We start from the raw sequence: 10,153 nt of genomic DNA, 5'->3' as shown, positions 1-10,153 counted from the left end.
TCAGGCAAGTTCAAAATAAACATGCAAAGTAAAGGGTTTCTGTGGGTATGCAGGGCTTGGCTCTGTTTTCTGCCTTGCCTCAAACCTGTGGGCTTTGTCTCGCCCCACAGCCACCCCCCCTCCCCTTCGTGTCGCACGGCTGAGGGCAGCAGGGTCCCCGGGGATGGGGGCTGTCCCATGTCCCCTCCCTGCCGGTGTGCAGCAGTACTGTGCCTGCAAACCTGCTGCTGTGCTGTGGGTAACACGCTGCTCGGGGTCACTCCCAGATGTCCCCAGCGATGGGGAACAAACCGGGCTGTGACCAGGCAGCGGGATAAGGCACAGCCTCGGTGTGCTGCTGCGGCCAGCACGTCCCAAGGCTGCAGGGCAGGCTCCAGGCAGAGCCTTCCCCATGTGAGCAGAGCAGAGGAAGTTTCTCGGGTGCCCGAACGCACGGGGAGGTTGCAAATGGCTTTTGCAGAGCCGGCAGCCTCCCGTTCCCAGCCCCGGCGGATGCGCAGCGGTAGCCGGCTGCCAACTGCCCTCCCATTCCGGGGCTGGGGAAAGCTTCCAAATGCCCTGCCCCAGGAAACCGCTTGGCACGGCTGTGCCCTCTGAGCAATGCACAGGTGGGGGTCTCCAGTCAAGACCCTGATGTCCAAGCATAACCAGGGAATGAGAGGGGAAGAAGGGTGCATCTGATGCTGGCTGGGTTCCTTTGGGGAAACACAGCCCAACTTCTCTTCCTTCTGCCTTGGACATCTTGCCAAAATGGTCCCAGCATAACTCCCTGGTTATGTTGGGACCTGGGGGTTCAACAGACTCAAGGCTGAGATGCCCAGCTGTGGGAGCTGGAGGGAGGTGGTGGCTCCATTGCTGTGTTACCATTTGCTTTTTTAACCAGTTTACATATTTCTGCGAGTTTTTCTGTTTCCACCAATATCCAGCAGCTGGTGCTAGTGGATAAAAATAGGACTGATGCTGACACAGGGTTTAGATTTCCTGTGAAAAGAAGGGTGTGTCTTATTTCTGCTATTGACTGAAATTCCCACCTCTATGAGAAACCCTGATTCATTTAAAATAGGGGAGAAACCTGACTCCTTTAAAGCCATGATCAGGAAGTGTTTTATATTCACTACACAGCCCAGGCCTTCCTTGGCAATAGGAGGCAAATTTCATTTCATGTTTTCACAGTTTTCAATATATCACCACTGTGGAAATGAGGTGGCATGACTGACACTCGAGGAGTCACCAAGCGAAAAAGAACCATTTGGCAACACCCATACGGGACGTGCCAAGGGTTGAGAGGAATATTTTGCTCTGAAGGGCTCATGTTTCCAGTCTGTCAGTGTGCTCTCACAATGCAGACATACGCACCCACCAGGACATGAGTGATACAGGCTGACCTTGGGCATAACAGAGGGAACACAGCAGGGAAGGTAAGCAGGGACCATGACACTGACCTAAAGCAGAGCAGGGCTATGTGTGTGCATGTTCAGTGCTGATGCACACACAGTCTATGCTCTGATCCCTGCAGCATGCAAGGAAAAAAGACAGAGGATCTGCAGCAAGGAGGAGGAGGAGGGTGGTAGGAATACCAGGTGCCTCCTGCTCCTCTACTTGATGTAACAAGATCCTTGGATGAAAAGCTCATTATGGGCACTTTTATCATCGCTACCCTTTAACCCAAGGTAACCCAGCCCAGGCTGGGCTTCCTTCCTCTCACAAGCTCAGAGCTGCTCACTGTGGGAAAGCAATGAAAAATACCGGACCTCAGTCATCATGGGCTGAGACCATGGAGCAGCCATCCCTAAAACTCCCGGCTCCTGGCTCCCTGCCCTCTCTCCCAGAGCTATCTCCCTTCCTGATACTTGGCCAAGCAAGCCTGACTGATGCAGAGAGCTGTACTGACCGCATCACCCCCAGGCAAACACCAGCTCCAGAGGCTGCTCCCTACTTCGCTGGCAACAGCACCATGTATTACTTCCGATGACTCATTCAATACTGATTAGTGCTGGGGCAGGGACCACATGTGACACCAGTGGCATTACTCACCCTGGCCTTGAACTGCAAAAAGTGAAACTAAAGTGAGGATGGGCATTACACACTGCAGCCTTGAACTGCAAAAAATGAAACTAAAGTGAGGATGGGGTCCTAAACCTTCCTGATCCCGTGCACAGCTCCTGGGAATAAAAGGGTTAGTGATTCCCTGGAGATGCTTGAGGGCTGCCAGCCCCAGGCAGAGTACCAAACCGTGACCTGACACTGTTGGGACCCTGCTGCTGCCTGTCCTGAGACAGACCCCTGGGTGAGTCTCTCCTCCCCAGGTAGAGACTCAACATTAAGCTCTATATCTCGTTCGCCAGCACAAGCACTCTTTGCTTCCCGAGGGGGCTGCAAGCATGGAGCTTCCTTCACCCACAGCCTTGGGAGATCCCATGCCCCCAAACCCCACACTGGGCTCCACAGCCTGACCTCAGGGTCTGCTAGTGCCTCCCATGGACCCAGCAATCCCAACCAGACCCAGGACCCAGCCTGGATTTAGCAACCCCGCAGCAGGCAGAGCCCTCCTGGTGGCCCCGAGCAGCCGAGGGGACAGGGCTGTTGCAGCACCCTGGCCCTGCTCCACTTCCTGCAATTGTGCAGCTCCCGGTTACGAAAGCAGTGGCGGGGGATGACACCAGCACCGGCTCCCCACGCTTCCTTATCGGGGAAGCTGCTGCTTCCGCGGTGCTGCGGGCTCGGGTGTGCACAGTGGGCATGAGGTGCTCACCACACACACTTTTCTCCAAGAGTGTTTTTGTACCCTTGAAGAGGGGTGAGAGCAGAGCAACAGCCCTGCAAACCATCAACAAGCCCCTCTGCACAGGCACGGGAAGGGAAAGCAGCACGCATTCCCCCTGCACAGACTGTGATAGTGATCACCCCAGCCTCCCTTGGGTTCCTCCAAGGTCCCCAGCCCAAGGTGCAGTCCTCAGCCTTCACCCAGCAGTCCAGCACCTTACCAAAACAAGCACAGAGGACACAGTCACACACCATTAGTATTTATTTAGACTTTATTAATAAGGAAGCTATTATTATTATGATCCAGTAGATGTCCCTGCTTATTGCAGGGGGAACTCGACTAGATGACCTTTACAGGTCTCTTCCAGCCCAAACCATTCTACATGACTCTATGAAATGTCCTGAAGTTGGATGAGGAGATTGATCTACAGGTACCACTAAGCTGCACTTCAGGAAAGATACCATTCACCAGCTCAAAGTGTTTCTGCTCAGCCCTGGGGAGCAACCAGAACCAGTTCACTGCATCACCAGCCAGCACAGCAAGGCTTGGGCACACGAGGACATGGCTTTGAAACCATCCTGTGGCCAGGAAAGCCTTCAAGAGCAAGCATCTCTGCTGCTCTCTGTCCATGCTGCCTCAGCAGTCTGGCTCAAGGTATGCCAGCTCCCTGAGGCCCAGAAGCCTGCAGGAGATGAAAGGCTCAGCCCTTACAGTCGGCAAACAGCACACATGGCTCAGGAAGGACTCCACATTACCTTCTCTAGCCAGGCTGGGAGCTGTGGCCATGGCTCAAAAGCTAGCAGGAACAGGCGACACACGGGGTCTGTCGCAGTGGCAGGCAGGACCACCCCCTGTGAGGGCACTGAAGGTCAGGTCTCACTACCTAGAAATCAGGCAACACTGCAGGATTAAGGGGAAGGGAGGTGAGACAGATGCATGCAGCCACCACACAGAGTAAAGAGGTGCCTGTTCATTTCCACCTGGGCAGGGAAGAAGCAGGGCAGTGGCCTCCACCATGAACTGCAACCGGTCAGACCAAGCACAGGCACCTCAGGCCCGACTGCCTTCACCTTCCACACCACAGCCCATCCCCACAAGCCACCAGATACACTCCAGCTGCAAGTAACATCAGCAGCCATAGTGAAGTTTTCAGAATTTCCTGTCCTGTCTCAGATGGAGTCCTGCTATGGTGTCAGAATGATTCTTCCCTGGTAAACCCTCTGAGGTGCTGCCAATCTGGAGAGTATTCAGAAGAAACTGCTTGGATAGATGTTAATGCAGCTCTGTCCCTGCCCCGTGGGGTGCCCAGCATCACCCCAAGGAGGCAGCAGTGGTCACATCTCGTTGGCATGGTGCTGCTGGATGAGAACTCTGTCAGGGTGTTCCACCCACTCCTGACCCTTGGCTTTCCACGGCACCAGCACCGCTGCCGGCAAAGGGTCGCTCTGGGGCGGGCCCAGCTCGGAGCCTGCTGCTGCCGGGGGATCAGAAGATGAGTTGCTGTTGAAAGGTATGAGATCAGGGTCAAGTGGACTCTGCCCCTCTTCCCACGACTGATTGAGATTGCCCGACAGTGAGGAGTCCCCAGGCTCTAGGCTGAAGCCCTCCAGCTCAGTATCCTGCTGCACATCAGGTGCTCCCTGGTTCGGGAACTCGCGGATCTGCCGTGACAGCACTGTAAGACAGGTAGAGCCAGCTCTGTCATTTCCAGCCTCCAACCCTCCAGCTCCAAGCACAGAGCCACCACAAAGCCCAGGAGCAAGGAAAAGCTGTTCAACTAGGGCTTCCTCCTCCCAGGGGAGGCGGGGAGCTGCTGCACAGCTGCCAGGCACAAGCACAACTTGTGCTCCAAGAGGGACCAGATCTCCCCAGTCCTTGCACCGCCCCTGGCCCAGGGCCCTGCTCCCAGGCAGCCCTCTGCAACAGGGCTAGAGTTCACAGTTTAGGTGAGACATGAAAGCCAAACCTAGTGGCTGCCCCAGGCAAGGGGCTGCTGAGTTGGAGGTGCCTCAGAGTTCAGGCCGTCTCTGAGGAAGGTGCTGTGACCTGGAGGGCAGCGCTTCACCTGAATCCACACCTCAGTCCCCATCTGAGCACTCACCTTTGGGCTGCAGCTGTGGCTCTACGCTCCCAGGTGAGCGGATGCTGGGGGAGAGAATGAGGCAGAAGGACAGAAACACGATCTGGAAATAGAAAGATCGGCACAGATCTCAGATGGATAGGCATCACTGGCTGCAACAAACACCTCTCTCCCAAACTTGTGAGGACATCAGAATCCCCCCTCCACCGACACTGGGGCTGAAACCACTTACCATTGTGCAGGTTTTGTTTCTGATGGTTTTCGGGGTGGATCGTCTCACCAAGGCCTGCAGCTTCCGCAACTGCCTGAGCAGTGACCTGCAGGAGAGCAGGCAGTGCAGGTTAGCACAGCAGCTGAGCCAAGAGCTGCAGGGCTCCCCCCACCCTTTGCAGCCAGGGACAGGTCACAGTCCTGAGCAGACGAACAGCCTTCCCCACCACATCTCCTGCCACATCCGACAAGAACTCACATGTTCTGCTTCTGCAGCTGCTGCACCTTCTTCTCCAGTTCATGGTTTTGAGCTGTACAGGCTGCCACCCTTTCCAGGAAGGACGATCAGCATGGGGTAAAACAGAGAGGTTTTGTTAGTTAACAGCAGGGACTTCACCAGAATCTCTCCTCAGGTAATCAGCCACCACCTTTGGGTGGCTGGGACAGACAACATTGGTCCTGGTCTCTACTTCATACCACCTGTAGCAAAGCCCAGAGAGAGACACCTCATACCAAGTGAAGCCCTGGCCATTCCTGAAGAAAAGCACCAGACTAAACCCTAAGGATACTGCCTCCTAGTAACACATCAGTCCTGTAGACCTGTGACATCAGGCTGTACTGCAAACTAGCCTGACCTGGAAAACACACTGGATCTGGCAGGTCAGCCACCTGCCTTGAACAAAGCAAGCTCTGGGCCATATCCAAACATAAGAGAGCCAGGCAGGCTATGTCCTGAGGTTCTGAACCCTCTGCAGAGAGCTATTGCCCCAGAGGGTCAGCCTCACTTTCTGCCCAGGGTGGCAAGAGCCCAGCAGCAGAACAGCACAGTGGCTTGTGACGGGCTTCCCCTGCTCCTGGCCCTGGCAATGTGGTCAGCACAACTAAGGCCATGTACAAGGGGAGCAACTTTCTCTGACCAAGCAGGTCACATATTTGTTCCCATCCCATCGTTATCAGGCCCTGAAGGTCCTGTGCACCAAGTACCAAACCAAATAGATTTCTTCTTTTTCTGTCTGCCAGTCTCAAGGTTCTCGGGCACTAGGCCTGTTACTCCCTTCCCTCATCAGCCTTGAAGATCCCAGGCACCCAGCCAGTCCTGTCACAGAGCAGAGAAGCACAACAGCACAGAGTGCACTGTCCACAAAATCAAGCAATTGCAACTTCTAAGGGGGAACTGGGACTGGAGCTGCTGCTGGACAGCAAGATTCAGGATCCCTCTGGGCAGGGACACCTCTACCACAGCTTGTTTCCTCCCAAGACTAAGAGAGTGACTCATATTCTTTGATATTATTTTTGAGTCTATGTTATGATCATTATATTGATACAGAAAACCACGTATTTAGATTTGACCCGATCTGCAGAGGGTGCGGGTGATTAGAAAACTTGCATTAGAATGTAGGTGACTAGAAATTGTAAGTTAAGTTGTACAATAAACCCTGTATTAAAATGCTTATAGACTGACTACATTGATTCTGCTTGTACAAAATCTGTGCCATCCTAAACCACAAACTCTGTGCTGTGCCAAACATAACATAGTAAGAAATCAGATTTCAAAAAGAATGTAATTGAAACCATGATTTAGTGCCATCATCGTTCTGCCAAGGATCCCTAAAAGAGCCTATGTATCCCCTCAGTGTTGAATGACACTGCTGTGTGCCCATACTTGTTTTCCAGGCCATCCACATAGATCTTCCTCCTGCGACGACTGTCCTGAGCTGACTGCTTGTTCCGGATCTTACGACGCACTTTTCTCAGAATTCGCTCTTCAGCCTGCAAGGGTCATTTCTTGTTAACAGCAACCCCAGGGTGCAGGCAACCCCACCCACCCAAACCCCGCACAAATCTCAGGGTCCAACCCGAACCCTTGTGTCTTCTGTCCCTCCCACACCACCGAATAAACTGCAAGGCAAACTCTGGCCTGCTGATGCAGCCAGCAGCTTCCAAGGTGTAGCAAAAGGGAAGCAGACCAAAGGGAAATGAAAACCACATAGCTCACAAGCCACTAGTCAGAAAAAAAACAGGGTTGGAGGCATTTGTGGTGTATCTGCCTCCTGCAAACAGTCATGAGTGTGGAGACTCACAGCAGCCAGGTCTCATTGGTCTTTTATCCACCTGACTAGCAAAGCAGAAGTTGCTGTGCACATGGACACCCCCGGACTTGAAAGGAGGAAAAGGACACCCAGTCCTGATGGACAGTACCCTGAACACAGCACCTGGACACCAATATTCTCATCAAGGCACTGTCCTGTGTTCTCAAACCCCCTGCACTAGCTGACATACTCAAGTGACCCAAGTCTGTTTGACTCTAGCAAGGACTCACTTTGGTCAGCGGCAGACACGTCGGTAATGTAACGCCTTCTTTCTCCAGAAGCTGCTTTTCCTCCTCTGTCAGGACCAGCTCTGGGAAATCAGACTAGAAAACAGAAAAAATACACACGCTGAGAATGCAAAGTAAAGGGCAGGGAGGGCATGTAGCAAACACACAGAACTGAGATCAGCTCTCCCAAAGTAGCATCACGCTTTCCCTCAGAGATATGCCTCACAGGAGCCAAGCCAGAAGACGAGGGATGTGACCAAAAGCAAAGGCTGGGGACCACAGGCATGGCAGTCAATACCTGCACAACGGCTCCAGGCACAAGCTGGGGTTCAGAATCCACATCAACAGCAATGGGGGAACCGGAGCTCTGTTCCAGTGCCTTGCTTGTGCTGTCCAAACCCACCCATGTTCCTGGGGAAGGAAAGGAGAATCAGGTACTGGGGTTTAGTGAGGCAGCACCTCATTAACCACAATTTTATGGCAACAGAAAGCCTCTGAACTTGGCTCTCTCGAGTGTCGGGTACCCATCCAAAAAAACCTCCATGTGAGACTACTTTTCAGCCTGTATCCAGGACAGAAAGAGACTACACACATCACTCACCCAGCTCAATAGTAACATCTCCTTCTGCCACGTCAGACCTCACGCTTTCCAGCACAGGCCAATGGAGAGAATAGTTGTGATCAACCTGCACAATGTCTCTGCTGGCAAAACTGCTGCCAGAGCAAGGGGACAGATGCTGATCCTCAGAAATGCTGCTGTCACTGCTGGCAGGCAAATAATCGAGCATGCCTGGTTCATCTTCTAAGGGGCTCAGCAATGAGGTGATGAAGTCATCCATCTCCTTGTCCAGGAGCTGCAGAGGAACAGCTTTTACTCAGCAAGGATACAAACCTCCTGAACCTCAACTCAGCAGCGATTTCTCCCAGAGAACTCACCTCAGGTGTTGGCAGGACCCAGTCTTCCAGCAGACCATTCTGCTCCTCTGGGATTTCAGGGCAGAAAGCATCATCCTTCAGGAGAAAGTCAAGCAGATCCACGTCTGCCAGGGCATCCAGTCCCTCTGGACATGACATCTGAACAGGACACCCAATGTGAGCACAGACACAAGGAGAGACACCAGCACTGCTTTGAAGTGCCCCTCCGTCCCTACAGACAGAGTCTCCCCATGCAATGCCAACAGCTGTCAGGGCCCTGCAGTGATGACCTGTCCACAAGTACTTCCTCAACAGGCTCTCAACTGGTGGTCCCTACATGCCAGTTTCCCCACTGGGCTGCTGGGACCCAGCCGTAGGAGCCATGTCCCACCCAGAACATAAAAGCTGCAGGAAGGAGAGGAAAAGCTAAACAGCCCCAGACTTTCTGGCATGGAAAGCATGCAAGATCCTGCTATTCCACAGAGGCCGAAAAGTGCCAAATCCCACACCGTGCAGCCAACAGGGACAGCCTCCTGTCACAGGGAATTATGCTGAGGGGTTAACTAAAGGGATTTTGCTAATAACTAGATGATAATCAAATTCTAAATAATCAATGATTGAGAGAAATTAAACAGTAATCAGATGGTGATTAAGTGATCACTGAAAAACAATTAATGAGTGATGTAACAAAGACTTGAATGACTATTTAGTAATTCAGGCAGCTGTCAAACACTCCACTATTTAACACACTTGTAATAATTAACGAATAGTTGGATATATATAAACGTCACTAGCACACAATATACTTTTAGGCTGAAAGTATAATGCTCCTTACCTTGCTGAAGAGATCAGATGCTGATAAAGGGTCTCTCAGCCCTGAGGAGTGATCTGGAGAGGTGTCCCTGCTCACAGGGAGATCAGCAGCAGAGCTCAGGGGGCTCAGGGAGCCACAGGAGCTGACAGGACAGAGCGATGGACTTGCAGTCAAACCCTGCCTTGGTGTCTGTGCACGTGCGCGGCTGCAGCAACTTTAGCTCTGTCTGGTCCCAGCTCAGGCTGCTGCTGTTATCTCTGGATCAGACACGGCCCAGGTGCCTCGGTCCCTGAGAAGATGCAGCCTGGCATGGCTGTCACAGAGGGCATGGCTGGGCCAGGATCAGTTGGGCCGGGATCAGCCCGGCCGGCTCGCCTGAGCCAAAGCTCTGCTCATGCCGTCGAAGTGTGGGCATCCACTGCATGTCTCCATTAGCACCGCTAAGGCTTTCACATCTAGGTGTCAGGCGTCACAGTCTAAAAAACAAAACCAGAAAAAATATAATACCGCCAAAACCCCTTGGAACCCTATCCAAAACCAGAAAGCCAGGGCAGTCCCCAGCCACAGGGCTGCTGTGACGGCTGCCTCTGAGCAGGGCTGCAGGCAGAAAGTGGAGCAGCAAAAGGAAGGGGAGCTAGGCAGAGCCAGGAATGGCAATGCCAGGGCCCAGGGCTTCCAAAGACGCGGAGGGGTTTCTCCGCAGGAAGCGTGCGCCAGGCAGGCAGCACGGGCAGGACAAGAACAATAGGATAAGAAGCAGGTTGCATCAGACAGGAAGGTGACTGGAGCGCAGGGGTCATTCCCCTCGCCAGGAGACCCACCCTAGGGAAGGCAAGACAACTTCTCACAGCCCCGGCCGTGGGGCGAGAGCCCAGACTCCGAGCCCCCCGAACCGCTCTCCCCCAGCTCCCCTCGCCCCCGAACCCTTGAGCCCCGGACCCCAAACTCCTGAGCCCGGGACCCCAAAACCTCTGAGCCCCGGACCATGGAACCCCTGACCACAGGACTAGATCCCAGACTCCCGAATGCCGTGACCCCAGACCCCCGCACACC

At 53.5% G+C, this 10,153-nt stretch overlaps 1 protein-coding gene across 1 annotated transcript; it reads right to left on the bottom strand.

Moving 5' to 3' along the window:
* Positions 1–3,017: 3,017 nt before the first annotated feature.
* CREB3 (cAMP responsive element binding protein 3) lies at positions 3,018–9,600 on the bottom strand. Its single transcript, XM_029961534.1, has 10 exons — positions 9,122–9,600; positions 8,308–8,445; positions 7,973–8,225; positions 7,670–7,782; positions 7,375–7,467; positions 6,718–6,824; positions 5,314–5,382; positions 5,077–5,161; positions 4,866–4,947; positions 3,018–4,439 (listed from the first exon to the last, which is right to left on the bottom strand). The coding sequence occupies exons 2-10, from the start codon at positions 8,443–8,445 to the stop codon at positions 4,099–4,101; spliced, it is 1,281 nt and encodes a 426-aa protein (XP_029817394.1). The 5' UTR covers positions 9,122–9,600; the 3' UTR covers positions 3,018–4,098.
* Positions 9,601–10,153: the final 553 nt, after the last annotated feature.

This window comes from Manacus vitellinus, unplaced genomic scaffold (genome assembly GCF_001715985.3).
Source record: "Manacus vitellinus isolate BGI_N305 unplaced genomic scaffold, ASM171598v3 scaffold_36_pilon, whole genome shotgun sequence".
NCBI lineage: Eukaryota > Metazoa > Chordata > Aves > Passeriformes > Pipridae > Manacus > Manacus vitellinus.
This window is presented reverse-complemented; position numbering and strand designations above follow the sequence as displayed.

Coding starts and splice junctions, on each gene's coding strand:
- CREB3 (XM_029961534.1), bottom strand. CDS start 8,445: ATGTCATGTCCAGAGGGACTGGATGCCCTGGCAGACGTGGATCTGCTT. Junction 7,783..7,972: donor AGATGTTACTATTGAGCTGG/GTGAGTGATGTG, acceptor TTCCTTCCCCAG/GAACATGGGTGGGTTTGGAC. Junction 5,383..6,717: donor GTGGATGGCCTGGAAAACAA/GTATGGGCACAC, acceptor CTTCCTGGAAAG/GGTGGCAGCCTGTACAGCTC.